The 22,073-nt window shown below is 44.0% G+C and overlaps 1 protein-coding gene across 4 annotated transcripts in view; it reads right to left on the bottom strand.

The window, feature by feature from the left end:
- Positions 1–301: 301 nt before the first annotated feature.
- The window catches only part of RGS20 (regulator of G protein signaling 20), an 84,697-nt gene continuing 62,925 nt past the window's right edge, over positions 302–22,073 (bottom strand). The window contains exons 3-6 of one of the 4 annotated variants that reach the window (XM_027042863.2): positions 20,351–20,499; positions 10,423–10,509; positions 5,486–5,720; positions 302–2,219 (exon numbers count right to left, since the gene is read on the bottom strand). In XM_027042863.2, coding sequence (XP_026898664.1) covers positions 2,031–2,219; positions 5,486–5,720; positions 10,423–10,509; positions 20,351–20,499 — 660 coding nt within the window. In that variant the 3' untranslated portion in view covers positions 302–2,030. Of the gene's footprint in view, positions 2,220–5,485; positions 5,721–6,608; positions 7,019–10,422; positions 10,510–20,350; positions 20,500–22,073 lie in introns of those variants that run through there. The other 3 variants (XM_053208693.1, XM_027042864.2, XM_027042865.2) reach the window with 3 other exon arrangements.

Here is a 22,073-nt window from a genome sequence, read left to right on the forward strand (position 1 = left end):
AGTAGTCGTGAGTTCCATAGCCACATGGGCTGTGATGATCTCTTTCTGAGATGTGACACATTGTGAAACAAATCTGGAATGGAATTTTTTTTTAATTATGGAAAATTCTGTTTTCATGGTATAACTCCAGTTCTACAAACATTTATCAAATACTGTTCCTAGATTATATATATAATGAGCGATAAGGTTTATTTCCAATGCCACTGGAGCTTACGGTCTAATGGGACAGATTGGTAATCATAATTTGTAAGCTCAGGTAAGTATCTGTATAGGAAAATCCTGGAATCCTAAAGAATGGCACCCAGCACAATGGAAGTATGAATCAGGAGGTCAGGTAAGGCTTCTTGGAGTCAGTCGTGTGTGGGTAAATCTTAAAGGAATGGCTGGAGTTAGCTGACTGAAGGGTGGCGTTGTAGAGAGGGGTACGGGTAGCGGAGAGTATGAACGGTGTGAGTGGTTATGAAGGTAAGAAGTGCCTTGTCTATAAGCATATATTCTAGGATCTAAACCTGTGTGGGGTTGGCTAGGGAGCCGTAGCCCGACTATAGAGGCCCTTGCTTGTACGCTGTAATGAGAATTTGGTATTTGTACTCTGGGCAATCCGGAGTTACTAAAGATTCTAAGGAGTAGAGGGAGGGTGTTGGGCAGATTTGCATGTAAGAAAGATGTGGCATTTTGGAAGGTGGATTTGAAAGGCTGAGATTGGGGCAGGGAGACCAGTAAGGGGGCTCTTGGCAATGATGATGGCAGGTGTGAGATCAAGGGGATGGGAAGAAGGAAGAAGAGACACACGAGAAATATTGAGTAAAGATGAGCCGGGCTTGGCGACTGTGTTTGCGAGGAGAAAGCAGGGAAAAGTTAGCACCTGGATAGGAACCAAGTGACTGGCTGGGTGATTGGGGAGGGGCTTGGAGGTGGGGGACCAGTGGGATGAGAAGTCAGAATCTGGATGAGTTTCACTCCTCTGGGATATACGAGGGGAGGTGTCCAGCCGGCAGCTGATTGTGACGTGCTGGAGGAAATCTACACCGGGTCCTAATTTGGGAGCCATGAGCATGTTGGCAGTAATTGAAACAATGAGAAGGGGGTAGAAGAACCAGGGGACCCCTACAGATCAGTAAGGAAAGTAGCAAGCCAGAGCCTAAACCTCACACGTCACCCTTCTTATTGAATCAGACGTTCCCAAATATTGACATGTGAAAAAAAAAAGAGATAAAACTCTTGTGCTTTATTTTTTTAGAGTGAAAATGCCCATATTTCTTCGAATAATAAAAACGGAAATAGGCTTATTTGAAAGTTTTGTTACGAACGCGACTAAGCTGTGAGTTAAAAGTCCATTCTTTAGGCTGGCAGATTGCGATGATAAAACAGTGACTTGTCAACAAAAGAATTTTCTAAACACTACTTCCCTTACGGAACAGGAGACCGACCCACCTAAGAGCACAGTTCCTTACATTATCTGGTATAGATACACATGCACCTATATGTATCTGCATACACGTCTTCTGAGAGCGCAATACCGTCCTTATGAGTAGTGGTGACACATCTTGGTCAGATGGGAACTGGGGTCCGGTAATGGCACTGATAAGCAAAACATTCAAGACAGCCCGACGGAAGGAAGGAGTAGCTAAGAAACACCTGAATGCCTTTTCTTTGGGAGGAAAGTCATCAGATACAGAACTCAGACAAAACGAAAGCAGTCCTGTTTGCTCCAGTGGACGTACATGCCCCAGGCAGGATAGTCTTCTAGTATATCCTTCGCCATTCGCGACATGTGACTGTTACTGTGAATGTAAACATACTATCTTTTTCTAAGGCAGCCGTACCCGTCGTTTTCCAAAAGTGTCACTAACGGTGGCTGCAACTGACATTGTGAATACACAGCCTTCTGTGGAAGGAAGCATCTGTTATTAAAATAGCCCGCAGATGACTCTAGCAAGAAGATACTACTGTCTCTAAGTTCCCTGTACTAGACATAGTCCATGAGTTCTTTTATTATTTTATTAATAATAAATACATTTGATAACATCCTATGCTTCGACTGATTTCTCAGATAAGGACTGAAGCAAATCTTTATAGAGGGCAGAGTTCATGAACCGGGGATACGAGTCTCTGTGCATTAAGGTGTAGATCTGAAGTTGGGCGTCATCGAATATGTGTTGAGAGGGCTCTCCCATGTTCCTGTTGATGACTTCTCTTACACGGGAGTCCAAGCTGACCTGCCAATAGAAACAAGAGTTGTGTTAGATCTGTTTCTCTCCGGAGACCCATCCCAAACTCCCGTGGCTTTTTTTTTTTTTTTTTAAATCCCAAACCAAAGTTATCCGAAAATCTAAATTGCTGAAAGAGAAACGGAACACATAGTGAACAGGGGTTCTCTAACTTCAGCGGCATCAGAAGCCACTTGTTAAACAGATTGCGGGGCCCCACCTGCAGAGTGTCTGATTCGGTAGGTGTGGGGAAGGCGTGACGATGTGTATTTCTCACAAGTAATGCTAGTGGGGATTGCGATGCTTCAGAAAACCCCAACCTTGTCTTCCTTATTTATTTATTTATTTATTATTTATTAAATTATTTTGAGTTCATTTGTTTTGAAGGAGAGAGAGTGCACACGCATAAGCTGGGAAGGGGAAGAGAGAAGGAAAGACAGAATCCAAGAAGGCTGTGCCATCAGCACAGAGCCCCATGTGGGGCTCGAACCCACATACTATGAGATCAAGAGTCAGATGTTCAACCAACTGCGCCATCCAGATGCCCCCGTTTTCCTTCTTTAAAATGTACAATGTCCTTGGAAGAAAAAAGCATGCACAAACTTATCCCTTGCTAATTTCTTAACACCATTAGGGCTAAAACCTGGAGGTCCCAGGCTGTAGCCAGCTAAGAACACAGTCACAGATTTCCAGGAATGTCTGGCCGGCTGCCGTATGGAAGCTAACTCAGAGCACTGTGCAAGGGTTAAAAGCACACAGGGCCTGTGTTTAAATCCCAGCTATGCCACCGCTTAGTTTGGGGACTTAGGCAAAGTAAACCGTGCCCTAGCGAACTCCTCCACAAAGGGGATGATGATGATGGTAGCTGGGGGGTGGGGGGATTTAATGAGAATTTATTTAAAGTGCGTGGAATTCAGGAAGTCCTTAGTAGATGTCGGCTCCTTCTCTGATGTCTGCCTCGTCCTAGAGAAGGCTGTCTCCTAGACCAGAGCAAGCCGCTGGGCTCAGACTTTCCCCAGGCTGCAGAACTGAACTCACACATCTTCCCTGCTGCGTGAAGAACCTTTACTGGCCCGTGGCCCCCAAGCTTATTCCTGCGGCAGCCCTCAGCACGAGGCAGTCCTCTCGTAGAAGCTTCCCGAGTGTCAGGCCCGGGGCCCAGGGGCACGGCTCCTGCCGAAGGAGGGGCTTGATACATATCATTGGCTGGAAGGAAGAAGAAATCATCTGCTCTTGTTGGAGAATTAAACCGAAGTACTACAGAAACCACTGGGGACATTCTAGCTCACACACAGATGCGGCACACGGAATTACTTCGTTCTCTGCGGCCTCCGCACGAAGAAGGTCTCTGGGAGTGTCAGCTCGGGATGACAGAACGGACACAGACGGTTGCTTCGTGAAGGGGCCACCCAGGGTGTGACCACTCTGCCAGGTGCTGTGTTGGGGCTCTGCAACTGTCCTCCCTTGTAATCCTCCCAAACTAACAGGGACATGGTGATGTCCCCTTCGTACAGGTGAGGAAACAGACGCCCAGAGAGGTGCGGAAATATACCAAAGGTTACGGAGCCACTAAACGAGAGAACCAGGGTTCAAACCCAAGTGCATCTGACCCCAAAATCTAAGCTCCTAAAAATGTCGATGCTGTTATATTTCAAGTAATAGATGCCTACTTTCGGGAAGAAAGGGTCATCTTTTCATATCCTTTTTTGCTTCACACGTTTGCTAACAAGTGTTTCAGTTCTTTGATGCTTTAAAAGTCAGTGATGACAAATCGCATCTCAAAAAAAGGAAGCAAAATCATGACTAAATAAGAATATGTAGAAGCACTATATTGAAGGACGAAAATTCTCTTGCTTTTGTTAACCCAAACTGGAAATGACTTTTCTGAACTCTACATTCATACGTCTGTCAACGGAGTAGCTCCAACTTAAAAACACAAACTTAAGCAAAGTGGAGCCCCGCTGTCTTTCTCCCAGGCATGATCCCCGTCCTGTCTGCCCAGTTTCCATGAACTACGCCGCCGTCCAGCCCGCCCAGACATGTGGGAATCGTCCAGATGCTGGGATTCACCTCAAATGAAACCCCGCCTCTCTGGTTTCCCTCCAGCTGACCCCACTATGGCTCATCGTGTCCTGTCTGCAGTAATCAGTCTGGTAGCTTCCCCCGCCTCTCGTCTCCTCCTAATCCACTCTGCAGCTACACTGGTCTTTTGAAAATCCAAATTCGACGATGTTGCCAGGCTAACATCCGAGGGCTTCCCAAGATGACCATCAGAAAACCTCAGCATGGCCCCCAAACGCTTCGATGCTCTTAGACTGCCCCCTTTCCTGAACTCTCTTCCTGCCGTCTACCAGCAGCCCTAGTGGTTTGGGAGACGTGTCACGGTCAGTGTGCCAAACTACTGACGTTCTCACAGTTCACGGGACTGCATGCTTTTACCCTTGGCACATCGAGTCCCGTCCTCTGGGATGTCTTCATCCCGTTGTGTTTCTGGTCATTTCCTTTTCACATCCTTAGTTCGTCCATGGCATCTCCTAGTTCCTGTGCCTCATTCCTGGCCCACCCCCCCCCCCCCCCCCCGTTGGTGGCTCACTCCGCCAGCCCATGTGGCACACCAGGGACTCCATGTCCGTCTGCCCCCTTGACCGAGCTCCTTGACAGGAGAGGCCCTGGTTTATTGACTTGATAAATTCTTAGGGGCACGTAGGAGGAAAGAATGGGTGATTTTACAATTAGAGCTACAAGATACTAGGTTTTGAGATCAACCTGACCCCCTAGATTTTAGCTTTGGAGGAACAAAAACTGGGGATGGAAACTTGATTGATTTCACTCATCTGATTTCTCTGCTAGAAGGAAAGGACCCCCTAGGGAAAACCTACGCGGCCTCCGTATCCTATCAGTGATGCTATTTCTATTAAAATAAAAATACTTGTAAAAAAGATTTTGCTCAGAATAAGGAGATACTTTTCTTTAAAGAAATGCTTACAGGGTAGAATAGTTTTAAGTGGTGTTTACAATAAAATGCACAGACTCCCCCTCCTGGAGAATCTGAGGAAAGTCATGAATGCTTTTTTTCCCAGAAAAAGGCACAGCGTTTAGGGGGCACTCAGAGCCCGCTTGTGAGACCACAGTCAAAGGCACCCGAATGCCACGAGTCTGGGTGCAGTGTGTTCTCTATTCTGGAGTAACTGTAACCGTGTCAGGTGACCAGACCCTGAGGGGGTTCATTTGACCAACGGCCTCCTGGGAGGAAACCTCTGGAGTAGGGTACGTACCTCTTTCGGAGAAAGAATGGAAATGTAGTCTTCGTAGATTGTCCTTGCTTTCTCTTCGATTACGGTCTTATTAGCTTCCTTTTTCAGCTCCTCACACGCCATCCAGAAAAGCATATTTTCTTCACTGAATTCTGTTCGGAGGAACTCCCGGAAGGCATTCCTTCCCGCCGGGGTAAGCATTACCTTGTCGAACGACTGAGCCCAGGCGCTGACTTCTTCCAGAGTGGGGCTTGGGCTTTGGTGGAGACAGAAAGAGAAGGGCCGGGGGGACCGCGGTTACTGGTCTTCGCAATTCATCACCAGAAACGCACCTTTTCCCCATTTCCCCAACCGAGAATGGAAATGGGCGCCTAGGAAGAGAGCGCCAGCTGTTCCCGTTTCCTGAAGCCTCTGGCAAAAACACGTGCGTGTGAAATTGTTCTTGATTGTTCTCGCTGGAGGGCATGGCCACTGCCGAACTGCCGGGAAACCAGTCGCTAGGATCGCTGCTGAGAACGCGTGCGTTTGCACCTAGAGGAGTCCCGGCAAAGCTTGAAAATTGTTAACAGTGAAGAAAACTCCTGGAAGCAGCTGACCAGAACTCTCCAGTCCCCCGCGACAGGACTAAGGCAGACCTCAGCACACTGCCTTCCAGAACAGCAACGGGACTGTGTCTCCTTCGTGGTTTTTAACACTGGAAAGAGACGGGGGGGGGGGGCGCTGGGGGGGCTCAGTCGGTTGAGCGTACGACTTTGGCTCAGGTCACGATCTCACACTCTGTGAGTTCAAGCCCCACGACGGGCTCTGTGCTGACAGCTCGGAGCCTGGAACCTGCTTCGGATTCAGTGTCTCCCTCTCTGTCTGCCCCTCCCCCACTCATGCTCTATCTCAAAAATAAATAAACATTAAGGAAATTTTAAGAAAACATTAAGTTTTTTTAAGAAAAAATTAATACAGAGGGATCCCATGTACCATGTGCCCACTTTCCCCGAGGTGACGTCTTGCAAAACTACAGTACTCCACAGTCCTCCTGGACATCTTTGATAGTTGAATTCTGCTCACTTACTTTTGTGATTCCACCTTTAATCGGTTTAAACATTTCAGAGACGATTATTTTACATTGTATTACAGATAATTCTCATACCTGAAGTCCTTCAGGCTCTGAATCCAAGTATTGTTTCTACTGCCTGTCATTTGGGGGCTGTGTCCTTTTAGTTTTAGTTTCTGGTTGGTCTTCGCCTTTAGAAAATGGAGAGTGAAAGTTGGGGAGATTTTCTTTCCTCTAGAGAGGGTGGGTACCTGCTTCTTTGGAAATACATCTAGGAGGTGTCACTGACCCAGGACCACCAGGGCTCCTTTCATAGGTCAGGGCTTAAGCTGCGATGTCCCTTTCAACGCCCTGTCCCCACCCTGCTCTGCACTTGTTCTTAGAGAAAACCCTCCTGCCCGGTGCTTAGCTGTCACCACTCAGGGTTGTGCTTATTTTTCATTTGGTTTTGTTTTTCAGGCACTTTGTTGTTTTCCTTACTGTCTATGAGTCCAGCGATGCAAAAACTTGAGACTCATGCAAAATCGGTTGTTCTGCACCGGGGGGGGGGGGGGGGGGGGGGCGGGGGCCCTCCGATGATCTACTAGTCCGCCATGCTGCCGAAAGTTCTGTGTTCAGTTTTGAGCGGTGCGGGCTGGGTACCCAAAAATCGGATATGTAACTACTTGTCCTAGTTATTCATAGAAAACACTCACATATACAGAGGTTCGTGGTGTAAATTCTATGTCCCTTTCTTGAAATTGTATCTTGAAGATGGATTATAATGACCCAGCAGTGAAGCATGCATAAAAATAAAAGCTCAAGACCGGAGGAAATGGGTTATAGAAAGTAGTCAGCAAACAAAAAAGAACATAGATGTTCAAACCATACTTTCGAGTTTAGTTTCTAAATTAGATTCACTGTGTATAGAAGGATCCCATTTCAATACAACTGTGTAAAAATGCATCGAAAATTCCTTTTGAGGATATATAGAAAAACCACTGATGGCAGTTACATCCGGAGATCGGGGCAAGGTCTACAAAAAAAGGAAGACTGGGTTTTTACTGCAAAACTTTTGTAGTGTTGGGGTTTTGTTTCCATATTGGGTAGATTTTTCATCATGAAAAAAAAGTATTGTGTATGAAAACCTAAAGTAGCTGTCATAACTAGGAAAATTCGTTTTTTTGAAAATTTTTAATGTTTATTTTTGAGAGGGAGAGAGAGAGAAAGAGTGCAAGCAGCGGCGGGGGGGTGGGGGGGTGGGCAGAGAGAGAGGGAGACACAGAACCCGAAGCAGGCTCCAGGCTCTGAGCCTGTCAGCACAGAGCCCGATGCAGGGCTCGAACCCAAGGACCATGAGATCATGAGCTCAGCCCAAATCAGATGCTTAACCAACTGAGCCACCCAGGCGCCCCTAGGAAAATTTGTTTTGAAAGAAAATGTTTTAAAAGATGTTGAAAATATTATTTAAAGCATAATAATTTAGAGTAATCTGCATAAAAATCTTGGAGTCTTTTCAGAAAGGTTAAACTGGTGTGGCTGACTAAAGTGTGCTAACTTATGTCCCCTAAATAGGAGGATTCAAAAGATACCTTTTTACTCCTTCAATTTAAGAAATATATATTAAAGAATGACTTTGAAAAACTTAAAGGCAATCAGTAGTAGACGTTTATTTATTTATTATTTACTTATTTATTATTTTTAAAATAGGAGAGAGCAGGGGCACCAGGCCGGCTCAGTTTGTAGAGCATGCAACTCTCGATCTCAGGATCGTTTAGTTGGAGCCCCACATTGGGGGTGGAGCCTACTTACAAAAATAAAAATATAATAAAAATAATAAAAATATTAAAAATAAGGGAGCATATACTTTCCGTAGTACTGAAGAACCTAAAAGCAAAGAAGGCACAGTTCATGTAGCAAAAGCCAAAACCCAAACCAAACAAGCAGAAATTAAGGAAATAATTAGGAGGTCTTACCAGGATTCAAAGAATATGCTGGAAGATTAAACTTACCAATCATCATCAAAACAACTGACCCACTGTAACTGGATTCTAATTCCCCATTTAGAGACAGACCGACCCTGGGCCAAAATCCGGCGTAATGCTATTTTCAGGAAGCTTACTAAGTATTTAAAAAATTAAGAACAAATAGACCGGCAAAGACATATGAGGCAAATGCAAATAATAATGTCTAAGTAGAATGGGAAACACAAGGCATTAAGTTAGAAAGAGTCATTTCACGTTATTGAATTTAATCGAGAGCAAGTAATGGCCAGCAAATATTGCGTGCTCCCAGGCTCACGACAACAGCCACAATAAACTAGTATTATCCCCATTCCACACACAAGGAAACTGAGGCAGAGTGTGGCTAAGTGCCCGAGTTCACACTGGCAGGATGGGTACAGCGAGGCCTAGATGTGGGCATTCTGGTTCCAGACAGAAGAGCCTTAAAGCTTTGGTACAGAATACAACATACTAGAATACGTAAGATAAAAGTCATTTTTTAAAGTTTGTTTGTTTTAGTAATCTCTATACCCAACATGGGGCTTGAACTCACAACCTCCAGATCAAGAGTCACATGCTTTTCCAACTGAGCCAGCCAGGCGCCCTCAAGATAAAGGCTATTTTTAAACAAACTCATAAATTTTGCCAGATTTTTAAAAAGTTTTTATTTATTTTTTTAGTAATCTCACATTCAGTGTGGGGTTCAAACTCATGACCCTGAGGTCAAGAGCCTCACACACCTCCAGCTGAGCATGCCAGGTGCCCCAAATTGTGGAATATTTTAATCTGCTTCTCAGACTTTGAGAAATCTGGGTAAGGATAAAGAAGATAAAGAATGAAAAAAAAAAAAAAAACCCACACACTTAAGTAACCTTTTAGGCTACTTGTTTTGTTTTTCCTTCAAAAATAAGCAATGTAATACAAGACCTATTTGAACACAACTTTTAGGGTATTTGTCTAGTATCTGTAATTATATAGGCATAATACCAAGAAAAAGTATTGGAATAGGGAAGTGAAAGTAAGTCAGTACAGGAACAAGAAGAGGTAATTTGGGGTGCCTGGGTGGCTTGCTCACTTAAGCATCCAGCTCTTGATTTTGGCTCGGGCCATGACCGCGTGGTCATGAGCTTGAGCCCCAGGTCAGGCTCCACGCTGTCAGGGCAAAACCTGCTTGGGATTCTCTCTTTCCGTCTCTCTCTGCCCGTCTCCTGCTTTCTCTCTCAATAAACTTAAAAAAAAGAGAATTTAAAAATCTAACATGGAAAGGAATTTATGTGTTTTCTTCCCGACTTTTCCCCCCCAAAATACTTAAATTAAAACAGTAATACATTAGCTGAAGTATAAATTTATAGTTAAGAAAAAAACAGACCTTTAGAACTTTCCTGAAAACCAAACGTGTGTGTTTCGCTATGGTCTTTTTACATTTTTTTAAAAAATGTTTATTCATTTTTTTGAGAGAGAGACACACACACAAAGCACAAATGGGGGAGGGGCAGAGAGAGAGGGAGACACAGAGCCTGAAGCAGGCTCCAGGCTCTGAGCTGTCAGCACAGAGCCCCACGCGGGGCTTGAACCCACGAACTGCGAGATCATGACCTGAGCCGAAATCGGATGCTTAACTGACTGAGCCACCCAGGCGCCCCTCACTATGGTCTTTTTAAAAGTCTACTTTATGAAAATAGGATAACATCATGTTTAGTCAAGAAGCATCGATTTATATTTGTGATTAGCAGGGATGAGATTAATAACGGAACTAATTTTTCTCCCTGTCACATAATGAATTCTGCAGAGAGAAAATGTGGTGCCACATTATGATTTGATGTTATTAAGTTGCAGTTAGAGGAACTGTGTGTTACAGTGCAAAAAAATCAAAATGATAAGGCTAGCATTCTGTCAATTTGGTAAGCTAAACAATAACGAGACTTTACCTTTCTTCACAGGTTGGAAGGTCTTCTCGTCTGAGCTCATGGGAGGCCCTCCTGGGTCTCTGTTCTTCTTGGTTTCTAACAGTAAGACTGCATGAAACAGGACATTTAAATGTCACTTGAGATCATTCTGTATCAAGGAATATGTTAAAGGTTTTATTTTTAAGTAATCTCTACACCCATGGGGCTTGAACCCACAACTCCCAAGATTAAGAGTTGTATGCTCTATTGACTGAGCCAGTCAGACATATCAAAGAGTATATTTAAAAAAAATTTTTTTTAATGTCTATTTATTTTTGAGAGACAGACAGAGACAGAGTGAGAGCGGGCGAGGGGCAGAGAGAGAAGGAGACACAGAATGTGAAGCAGGCTCCGAGCTGTCAGCACAGATCCCTACATGGGGCTTGAACTCACAAACCATGAGATCATGACCTGAGCTGAAGTTGGACCCTTAACTGACTGAGCCACCCAGGCGCCCCCTCAAAACATATATTATTAAAATTTTTCTAATGTTTATTATTTGTTTTTGAAAGAGGGAGGGAGAGAGAGAGAGAGCACAAGTGGGGTAGGGTCAGAGAGAGAGGGAGAGACAGAATCCGAAGCAGGCTCCAGTCTCTGAGCTGTCAGCACAGAGCCCGACGCAGGGCTTGAACCCACAGACTGTGAGATCATGACCTGAGCAGAAGTCGGATGCTCAACTGACTGAGCCACCCAGGCGCCCCCATGAATATTTTAAAGAACTCCAGGTTACCAAGTAGAATTTCTTTCTTTTCTTGAAAAAGACTGACCCAGATTGGTTTCCTTAAGAAAACCAAAAGTATGATGCTAAAGTATTAGCAAAATCAATGATCATATTGTGGTCTACACTAGTTGAGGGAGAGTTTATGTTTAGAATAGTTATTTTCATAAAAACATGTCCATTAGAAAGTAATAAAAAAGGTCAGGTTATCAGGATGTTTTGGGTTTTCATTTCATTTTTGCACTTTGAAAAAAAGTGTATGTTCTCCAGTCAAAATGGAGGTTTTAGATCTTCATAGGCACAAATACAAAAGTGTTGGAGAAAACCAGGAAAGCATACAATCAAAGTTTATTATCTTCCACGAGATTTTAAATTTCCTTATATCCTATACATTTTTTTTTTGTAAATTTATTCCAGTAATTTTTGCTCTTACTGCAAATGCAATGTTCAATTCCACCTAATCTCCTAACTGGTTACTGTTTGTACATATCAACTGATATGTACTGTTTGTACATATCAACTTTCTTTTTTTTAAGTGTTTATTTATTTTGAGTGAGAGAGCGTGTGCAAGAGAGAGCGCACAAGTGGGAGAGAGGCAGAGAGAGAGAGAGAGGGAGAGAGAATTCCAAGCAGGCTCCGAGCTATTGGTAGAGAGCCCAGCGTGTGGCTCAAACCCATGAACAGCGAGATATGACCTGAGCCGAAGTCAACAGTCGGACGCTTCACTGACTGAGCCACCCAGGCACGCCAAGGCTCTTACCTTCTTAATAGTTTTACTGAACCATCGTTGACACATCATGAAGTTACTTGTTTAAAGTGCACAACTCAGTTGTTTGCGGCATAATCAGAAGGTTGTGCAACCATCACTCCAGAAGGAAGCCCCCTGTAGCAACCCCTCCTCGTTACCCCGCACATCCCACGTCCTCCGGCCCTGGACATGTGCTACCCTATGTCCTGTCTCTCTAGATACACCTCTTTTGAATGATACAGCATGTTGTCTTTGGTGACTGCCTTGTTTTCACCTGGCATGTTTTCACGGTTCCTTCATGTTGTAACGGGTATGAGTACTTCATGCCTTTTGCAGCTTAACCACCTTCCACTGTGTGGTCATATGAAGTTTGCTATCCATCAATCAGTTGACGAGTATCTAGGTTATCTGCCCTTTTTGGCCATTATAAATAATGCCACTGCACACATTCTGTGGATGTTTGTTTGTCTCTCTTGGGTAGATACTTACGGATGGAAATGCTCTCATATGGTAACTCCATTTTTAACATTTTGAAGAGGTCCCAAACTCTTTTCCAAAGTAGCAGCACCATTTTGCATTCCTACCGGCAATGCTGGAGGGACCCCGTTTCTCCACATCCTTGCCAACACTTGTTACTGTCTGTCCTTTTTATTCTCGCCAGTTCAGGGCGTATGAAGCGGTATCTCATTGCGGTTTTGCTTTGCCTTTTGCTAAATGGCTAATGACATTGAGTATTTTTTCCTGTATCTATTAGTTATTTGTACGTCTTTGGAGACCTGTGTAGTCGGATCTTGTGCCTGCCTTTAACTTGGTTTGTTTTTTAGGGGCGCCTGGGTGGCTCAGTCGGTTATGGTCCGACTTGGGCTCAGGTCATGATCTCACGGTTCGTGAGTTCGAGCCCCGCACCAGGCTCTGTGCTGTCAGCAGAGTCTGCTTCAGATCTTCTGTCCCCCTCCTCCCTCTCTGCCTCTCCCCTACTGTGTCTCTCTCTCTCTCTCAAAATAAATAAACTTAAACATATACATTGGTTTTTGTTTTTTTTTATTTTGGAATTGTTAAGGAGTTCTTTACATTCTGAAGGCTATTCTTTTTTACACTAATTCTGTATCTTTCTACGATTTGAATTCTTTTGTGTTTGCATCAGCTGAGCAGTCATTCTCTTGGCATTTCCGAGCGTACTCTCGTATCTTCTGCAGATGGAGAGCCTTATCACTTCTCTTCTGGTTCTTAGGCCTCAGGTTGTTTTCTCTTGCCCAGCTGCATCAACTGATACTTAAAACCCAACGTTAAAACAGCAGGGGAAAACAGACATCCTCGCTTGGTTCTTGCTTTTGGGCAGGAATGCTTTTAGTTCCCTATTAATTTCAAAACGGGGGCGCTTGGCCGGCTCAGGGACATGTGACTCTTGATCTCAGGGCTGTTGAGTTCAGGCCCCACGTTGGGGGTAGGGATCACTTCAAAATAAAATCTTTAAAACGTTTTTTCAAAATGGATTATTACCGTTATTTCAGTTTGCTTTATCTGACTATCGCCACGGTACTATCTTTTCTATCCTCCTTATTAAATAGCTTTCCTCTCCACTCTTTCTACCTAAAAGCAGTTCGGCCTATTTTCAGCACATCTGCTTTATGGATTTTCAGTAATGGCGTGTGTGCGCGCAGCTCTGTTTTTCTTTAATGCAAAGTCATCAGACGCGCGGGACGCTCCCGCCTTGTTGCTTCCGCGATGCCAGTTTCAGTAAATAACGGTTTCTGAAAACAAAAACAAACTTTGGAGGCATCTGGAGGGTGTGCTGGCTGCAAGAGCGTTAGTACTGCTTGACTTACGCTTCTTTTGTTAAGCAGAAAACATCACTACACAATGGGTACGAAAAATCCAGGAGGAACAGAAAGGATGAATTTGGCACAAGGTTTCTAAGAGGCCCGGAAGTTATATTGTGAATTGAATGACACAGTCTTCATTTAAGCTTTGACATTTTTTCCACGTCTCATTGTTTTTAGAAGTAGGAATATATATATATATATATATATATATATATATATATATATATATATTTTTTTTTTTTTTTTAATTGTTTATTTTTGAGAGAGAGAGAAAGAGAGCATGAGTCGGGGAGGGGCAGAGAGAGAGGGAGACTCAGAATCGGAAACAGGCTCCAGGCTCTGAGCCATCAGCACAGAGCCCCACGCGGGGCTCGAACTCACGAACCGTGAGATCCTGACCTGAGCCGAAGTCGGACGCTCACCCGACCGGGCCACCCAGGCGCCCCAAGAAGTAGGAATATTTCTTAATGAGATAACGTGTTCCTAAAAAAGTGAGAGGTATATTTTGCGTCAGTTTTTAAACCTGAGTTTCTTGTTAATTGTCACAGTAGAACAAGCCAAGAAAACGTTGCGGGCGGTTAAAATAGTTCCTCGCCACGTGGAAGAACCATTCAGTGAAACAAGTCCCATGGTTAGATACATTTTGGTAAATTTTTTTAGTTCTGAAGAGGAAGAAATTCTTCAGTCTTCTAGAAGGGGAAAGAAAAAGTTTATGTTTTAGGGATCAAGCATCTGAATGGCTCCTTTCATAAAACGAAAGGCAGTAAGGCCATGAAGCAGAATTCTGAGAGAATAACAAGGGCTTACAAAACATACTGACATTTACTCTTCTTAAAAATCGACTCTACTATGTATTAGCAACAGGGATAAATCGCAAGGGCATGTTGGGGGAAAAAAAAATCAAGGAGATTAAATATTGAGACACTTGAAGTTTGCCGTGTACTTTCTTCCGTCCCATTTCACCCGTCTACTCCAGAGAGAATACCATCCTGAATCTGTTCTCACGCCATTCATAGCTATGCTACTCTATGTATAAAAATATAAATATATATAAATACAAAAACATATTTCAAATTTTGCAAAGGTATTATTTATACGATATGCACTGCTTTACAATCTGTTTTCTATTTTTAATTTTTCCTCCAGCACATGAATTTAAATGCACTGCAAAATATTCACCCATTTTCCTGTTCATGAACCTCATAGACATTTTCAGTTTTTGTCAAACAGATTCATGCTTCCATGAATCGTCTCATACCTGTCTCCTTTTGCATGTGTGCAAGAGTTTTTTTTTTTTAGGGTAGAGTGTTACATTTAGAAGGCTATGTATTTAGGGGCGCCTCGATGGCTCAGTCGGTTGACTGTCCGACTTTGGCTCAGGTCATGAGCTCATGGTTTGTGGGTTCGAGCCCCGCGTCGGGCTCTGTGTTGACAGCTCAGAGCCTGGAACCTGCTTCAGATTCTCTGTCTCTCCCTTCCTCTCTGCCCCTCCCCTGCTTGCTCTCTCTCAAAAGTAAATAAACATAAAAAAAAAAATTAGAAGGCTATGTGTTTAACTTTCATATATCTGATCCTTGTTTGTAGGAGCACAAGTGGATTATGTTTCCTGTTTTATTTCATTTGCTTATTTTCCTTTTGGTCATTATGTTCTTATTTGTCTCCTGAAGTTCTTTCTTTATATACTCTAGGTTTAATTTCTTTCTTTGTTAAATCCATTGTACTTATCTTCTCCCAGGATGTTCTATCTGCTCATTTTATTTCTGATATATTTTGTTAAACACATTTTAAAAACTGTTTTATCCAAATATAATTCATACACCATACAACCCCCAATTTCAGTGGTACCAGTCAGTGGTTTTAGTTTATTAATACAATTGTGTAGCCATCACCATGGTTTTAGAACAGTTCATCATCACTGTTAAATGAAGCTCTGTATACATCAGCACTAACTCCCATCTCCCCTAGTCCTAGGCAACTGCTAATCTACTTTCTGTCTCTATTCTGGACATTTCACATAAATGGAATCATACAGTAAGTGGTCTTTTGTTTCTGGCTCCTTTCACCTAGCATCATCTTTTCAAGGTTTATCCATGTTTTAGCAGTTTTAATACTTTATTCCTTTGACGGTCAAATCCCATTCCACTGTATGGATATACACCACCCTTTGTTTATCCATTCGTTAGTTGACGGACATTTAGATTGCTTCCGGTTTGGGGCTAGTATTAATCACACTGCCATAAATATTCGTGTACAAGTCTTTGTGGGAAATAGATTTTTATTTCTCTTGTTAGGCACATTTTAACCTTTTAACGTGGCCAACTTAATGGATCTTTAAAAAAAGTAATTCTTCCCAGTGTCCAGATCACAAAGATATTATCCTATATGTTACTCTCGGCCTCTCACCTTTAGGCCTGTAACCATCTGGATGAGTTGATCTTGGTTTTTCGGTTTTTTTGTTTTTTGTGGGGTTTTTTTGGGTAGGGAGAGACTGATTTTGTACGTGATGCAATATAGGAATATGAGTCTATTTTTGTGGATTTGGATACCAGGTAGGGTGACCAACTTTCCTGGTTTGCCTGGACTCGTGGGTTTTCTGGGATGTAGGGCTTTTCACTGCTAAAACCGAGACATCTCAGGCAACTGGGTTGAGCTGGTCACCCTAATACCAAGTATCCTGGGGTTTGCTGAATAGTTTATTTTCTCTTTTGTCAAAACCACTTTTGTCCTATGTTCGTAGTTTTCTGTATTTCTTTTGTCGTCTTCCATTGGTGTGGAAACTACATGTTGTACTTCTGACTAATGAAGAATACCATTAGTTTGGGAAGAAAATGTAACTTTGGTCTAAGTTACTTGGTTTGTCTACCATGCACATGAGATTATTTGTTTATGACTCTGGATTTATCCTTTGTAATGTTCATTTATTTTGGGGGAGAGAGAATGCGAGCAGGGCAGGGATGGAGAAAAGAGAAAGAGAGAATTCCAGGCAGGCTCTGCACCGTCAGTGCAGAACCCAGTGTGGGGCTCGAACTCACGAACTACAAGATCATGACTTGAACTGAAATCAAGAGTCAGACACTTAGCCGACTGAGCCACCCAGGTGCCCCTGTACTGACACTTTTTAACACACAATTAAATATGACATTTTATAGCTATATTTGATCAGTCTTGTGTCCATCATTGTTACTTGTTTCCCATGACTACCCTCTGGGTTCACTTTTTCTTCCTGAAGTATATTCTTCCTTATTTCTTTTAGGGAAGGTCTGAAGGTAGTTAGCTCTCTAGGCCTTTGTATGTCTGAAAATGTCTTATGTTATCCACACTCCTGAATCATAGTTTGACTTTTTCATTACTTTTCTTCCATTCTTTGAAGACACTGCTGTCTTATATTATTTTAGTCAAAGTTATAATTAACATACAGTGTTGTATCAGTTTCAGGTGCACAACTGAACAATTCAACACTGTTTCTCATTGCTCCGTTGTCTGTTAAATACACACACAATATGTGCTATGGAAGTGTTGGCTAGGGCGATGATGCCTATGTACGGCTTTATGATTTATTTGCCGTGGCCGGTGCCAGTAGAAGCCTACTCTGGGACCTGTGGCCACCCGCTGTGTCTACTCCATCAGTCCCATACACTGTTCAGGCCATGGTCTCAGCCTTCCGTGTCCCTCTAAAGCAGCAGAGAAGGGAGGGGTGACGGGGTAAATGGGGGTCTCAGCCACACCAGGATATCCCTGCACGTCTCTCGCACAATCAGCTTTAATTAGCTCACTGAAACTGATTAGCAGAGTGAAGGCTGGAAGGTGGGGCCTCAACGTAGTCCCTTCACCATTGGCGGGTATCCTCCCTGGATACCCACGTGTGGAGGGTGTGCCACCCGTGCTTCTCCTCCGGTTTCCAGCCGAGTCCTTTAGACGCCCCTTGGGGCTGAAGCCTTGCCTTGACCAAGCCAGACCGCTTGGCTCCTGCCAGCCCCATCTCCCCCATATTCCCACCTGCTGTATAGACCAACCACCCACCACCATGGTTCCATCAGTCCTTGGAGTGTCGTGTTGCCGGCTCCCATCTACCAGATCGGAACTTCCTGGAAGTTAACGCCGGCCCAAATCAAGCAAGAGATCAAACTCTCCTGGACATTTAATTTCAGCCTCCACTGGCTTTACCCCAATTATAACGGTCCTGTCACTGTTCTCGATCAGCTACACTGTCACCTGGTCGTCTTCTCCACTGGGGAGTGAGGTCTTGGCTCAACATAAATTTACAATAACTTAATTTCCAATAATTTTAATTGCCTAAAGTCAGGCACACATTTGGTGGGCAATAAGCACTTTTCATAGTCACGATTTCAGAAATGCCACCTAAAGTTCCTACGATTTCTAGGTGTAAATTGTATACACTTCTCCAGAACTTTAACAGGGACTCAAATGGTCAAGGATATTTTATATTCAAGTTGTGTCTCTCTCTTTTTAAGCAAACGCTGTGTATCTTCCTGTACCAGTAAGTTATCTTGTGTTTTTACGTTTTTCTCTCTGTTAAGCATAGACTTTGACATTTCTCTTTATTGAAAATTGAAGTTGATAAAAGAGAAGCAGAAGATAAAAATCCATGCTCTCTCTACTTAACCTTTTAGACCCACCGTGACTTCGAACACTTCTACCAAGCCTTTATTACCAAGTAGAGTGCCTGAGTTCATTCCTTTCTACCCATCTAGTTACTGTTTTTGCCCCCAAAGTAATATTTTATCACCAACCGCCTTAGATTATTCTTTAGTTGTTTAACACACTAAACTGATTTCAGGGATTTGAATAGAAAGTCCCTTAAAAGCTAGGATACATGGCCCCTTAGTGTGTGTGTGTGTGTGTGTGTGTGTGTGTGTATGCATATGTGTGCATGTGTGTATGTATGTGTATATGTGCATATGTGTGTGTATGTGTGTGTGGCTCTGTGTGTGGATGTGTCTGTCTCTGTGTATGTGCGTGTATGTTTATATGCATGTATGTGTGTACATGTCTCTGTGTGCGCACGTGCATGTATGTGTGTACACGTATGCATATGTGTATGCATGTGCATGTCTCTGCATATATGTGTCTCTCTGTGTGTATGTGTATACATGTATGTGTATATGTATGTGCATGTGTATTTGTATATGTGTCTCTGTGTATATATGTGTATGTGTATGTGTGTATGCATGTATGTGCATACATGTATGCATGTATGTGCACATGTGCATGTGTTTATGTCTCTGTGTATGTGTGAGTGTGCATGTGTCTCTGTGTATGTGTATATATGTGTGTCTGTGTATATATGTGTGTATATGTCTGTGTATGTATGTATGTGCATATGTGTATGTGTATATGTGTCTGTATGTGTATCTCTGTGTGTATGTGTATGCATATGTGTGTGTCTCTACGAGTGTGTGTATGTGTGTGTATGTGTCTCTGTGTGTATATATATGTGTATGTGTGTGCATATGTATATATGTGTCTCTGTGTGTGTGCATGTCTCTGTGTATGTGTATATATGTGTATGTATGTGTCTGTCTATGTGTGTATATGAGTGCATGTGTGTGTGTATGTGTCTCTGTGTTTATGTGTGTATATATGTGTGTATGTGTATATATGTATCTCTGTGTGTATGTATGTATGTATGTATATGCATGTGTGTCCCTGTGTGTATGTATGTGTCCCTGTGTGTATATATGTGTGTGTATGTGTATACATGTGCGTGTCTCTGTGTATACGTGTGTGTATGTGTCTCTGTGTGTGTGTGTCTGTGTCCCTGTGTGTCTGTCTGTGTCTCTGTGTGTACGTACGTGCGTCTGTGTGTGTGTATGTGTCTGTGTGTGTCTCTGTGTCTCTGTGTGCATGCGTATGTGTCCCTGTGTGTCTGTGTGTGCGTCTGTGTCTCTGTGTGTATGTATATGTATATATGTGTGTATGTGTCTCTGTGTGTATGTGTGTGCACATGTGTCTATGTGTATGTGTGTATGTGTATATATCTATGTATCTGTGTGTATATATGTGTCTCTGTATGTGTCTATATGTGTATAGGGGTGTGTACGTGTCTCTGTGTGTGCATGTGTACATGTATGTGCATGTGTGAATGTGTCTATGTATCTCTGTGTGTGTATGTGTATGTGTGTATATGTGAGTATGTGTATGTGTCCCTGTGGGTATATATGTGCGTGTCTGTGTGTATATGTGTGTGTCTGTGTCTTTGTGTGTGTATGTGTATGTGTGTATGTGTATATATGTGTGTGTCTGTGTCTCTGTGTGTGTGTGTCTGTGTCCCTGTGTGTATATGTGTGTCTGTGTCTCTGTGTGTGTGTCTCTGTCCCTGTGTGTATATGTGTGTCTGTCTCTGTGTCCCTGTGTGTGTGTCTGTGTCCCTGTGTCTGTGTGTCTGTGTCTCTGTGTGTATATGTGTGTCTGTCTCTGTGTCCCTGTGTGTCTGTGTGTGTGTGTCTCTGTGTGTGCGTCTGGGCGTGTGTGCGTGTCGTCCTTCAGAGATCCCGTATCAGCGGCAGGCACGCAGTGCTGTCTAGAAGGAATCGCAAGCTGGCACTACTCAGGAGCGCCCCCTCCCGGTCGGCGTAGTGACGACAGCGGCCCAGGGCTTACCAGGAACAGCTACAGCAGCAGCACCAGCAGAAGCAGCAGGCGTTGGAGCCGCGGCTCCCCGCTCCGTGCTGGCCCGGCGCGGGGCCGGTGGTCTCCTGGGCCGCGGGCATCTGCCGTTTCCGCACCTCCGTCCGCTCGGATCCCACGGGCTGCAACAGCGCAAGGAGAAGGGGAGGGGGCGGTTACCGCCACCCAAGGCCAGGGAGTCCGCTGTGTGGACCGCCGAAAAGATGCACTGTGTCTCTCCCCACGTCATCTCCGCCAGTTCTGGCCAAACCTGCTGCTTTTAATCCGTGAGTATCGCCAGCATTCACGCATGTCTAGCACCTGCCAAGCTCTGTGAAGAGACTGATGAGTGGAGGGTCCCCGCCCTAAGGCCCCCGGGTCAGTGGGGGGCGTCAGACGAACACTCACAGCACCTACGTGACCACGTGGCGGCGGGGTCCACGAGGAGGGCGTTTCTCAGCCTGGGCGGTCCCTCCGGGCTGAACCACAGGGGCGCAGCCACAGCCGACAGCTGAGCTCCGGATGCCCACGAGGCCAGAACACGGACGTGGGAGGAAGCCAGGCCGAGATGTCAGGCATGCTACCCAGGCAGGAGGAGGAATTGTCCCAAGAGGGAGGCCACAAGTCCCGACACCCCACTGACAAGACAGTCAAGTCTTAACTAGCTGCGAAACCTTGAAGAAGCTACCCGCCTTGGGTATGCTGCGCAAAGCCGTCGGCCTCTGCCTGCTAGTGAGTGTTGGGCAACTATTCCCAGGAAGCAAGGGAGGGCTGTGGCCTGTGGCCTGCTCTGACCTATCCTGGCATCTGCGGGGACGGTCTCCTTGGCCCACCTCAGTGGAGATCAGGCCACTGTAGGCGACGTCTATGCCCCTCAACCTCTCCTCTTCCCGAGGACCACAAGAGTGGTTGAAGGACACACGCAAAAAAGCGGCGGAAGAATGAGAAATTGCTGGGTGCGCTTTTGCGTGTGATACTATCATTCATTTGTTGGTGAAGTAAGAAGCAAAAAAATACCAAAGCTACATTAAAGAACCTTAAAGAGGCCTTTGGGATTAAATTCTGCATGTGTTACTCTACTTCAACACTAGATTTATCTCTTCCTACTGTGACCTTATATTCTATTGAACTTTGTCTTAATTATTATAGTTTCAGTGTATGTTTTTACACTGGGGAGGTGAAGTTCTCTTCATGAATTACAAAAAATTGTTTCTGGCTATTCAGGTCTTTTTTCATCCAGTTGAATTTTGGAATCAGCTTTTCAAAGTCCAGAAATACCATGTTGGGGTTTTAATCAGGACCACACTGAACTTATAGATAGATTTATGGGAAATGACATCTGCTGTAAAGTAGGCTTCATGCCCAGTGCAGAGCCCAACTTGGGGGGGCTTGAACTCACAACCCTGAAATCGAGACCTGAGCTGAGATCAAGAGTTGGTCGGTCCACCGACTGAGCCACCCAGGCGCCGTGGTAATTGTTATTTTCTAAGAGATACTGATGCAACTTGCCTCATTAAAAAAAAAAAAAAAAAATTCCCAATAGCTTCCCAGAAGACGAAAGGATTATGACGTGGTAATGTCAGTAGGTTTCAAGGGACTATGTTTCCAACATCTTTGCCAACACTGGGTCTCCCCAATCAGTACCGGATATATTTGTTCATTTAGAGCCCGTCTTCTGTATATTTTAAAGGCTTTCCTCCAATAAGTCGTGCATATT

This window comes from Acinonyx jubatus, chromosome F2 (genome assembly GCF_027475565.1).
Source record: "Acinonyx jubatus isolate Ajub_Pintada_27869175 chromosome F2, VMU_Ajub_asm_v1.0, whole genome shotgun sequence".
Lineage (NCBI taxonomy): Eukaryota > Metazoa > Chordata > Mammalia > Carnivora > Felidae > Acinonyx > Acinonyx jubatus.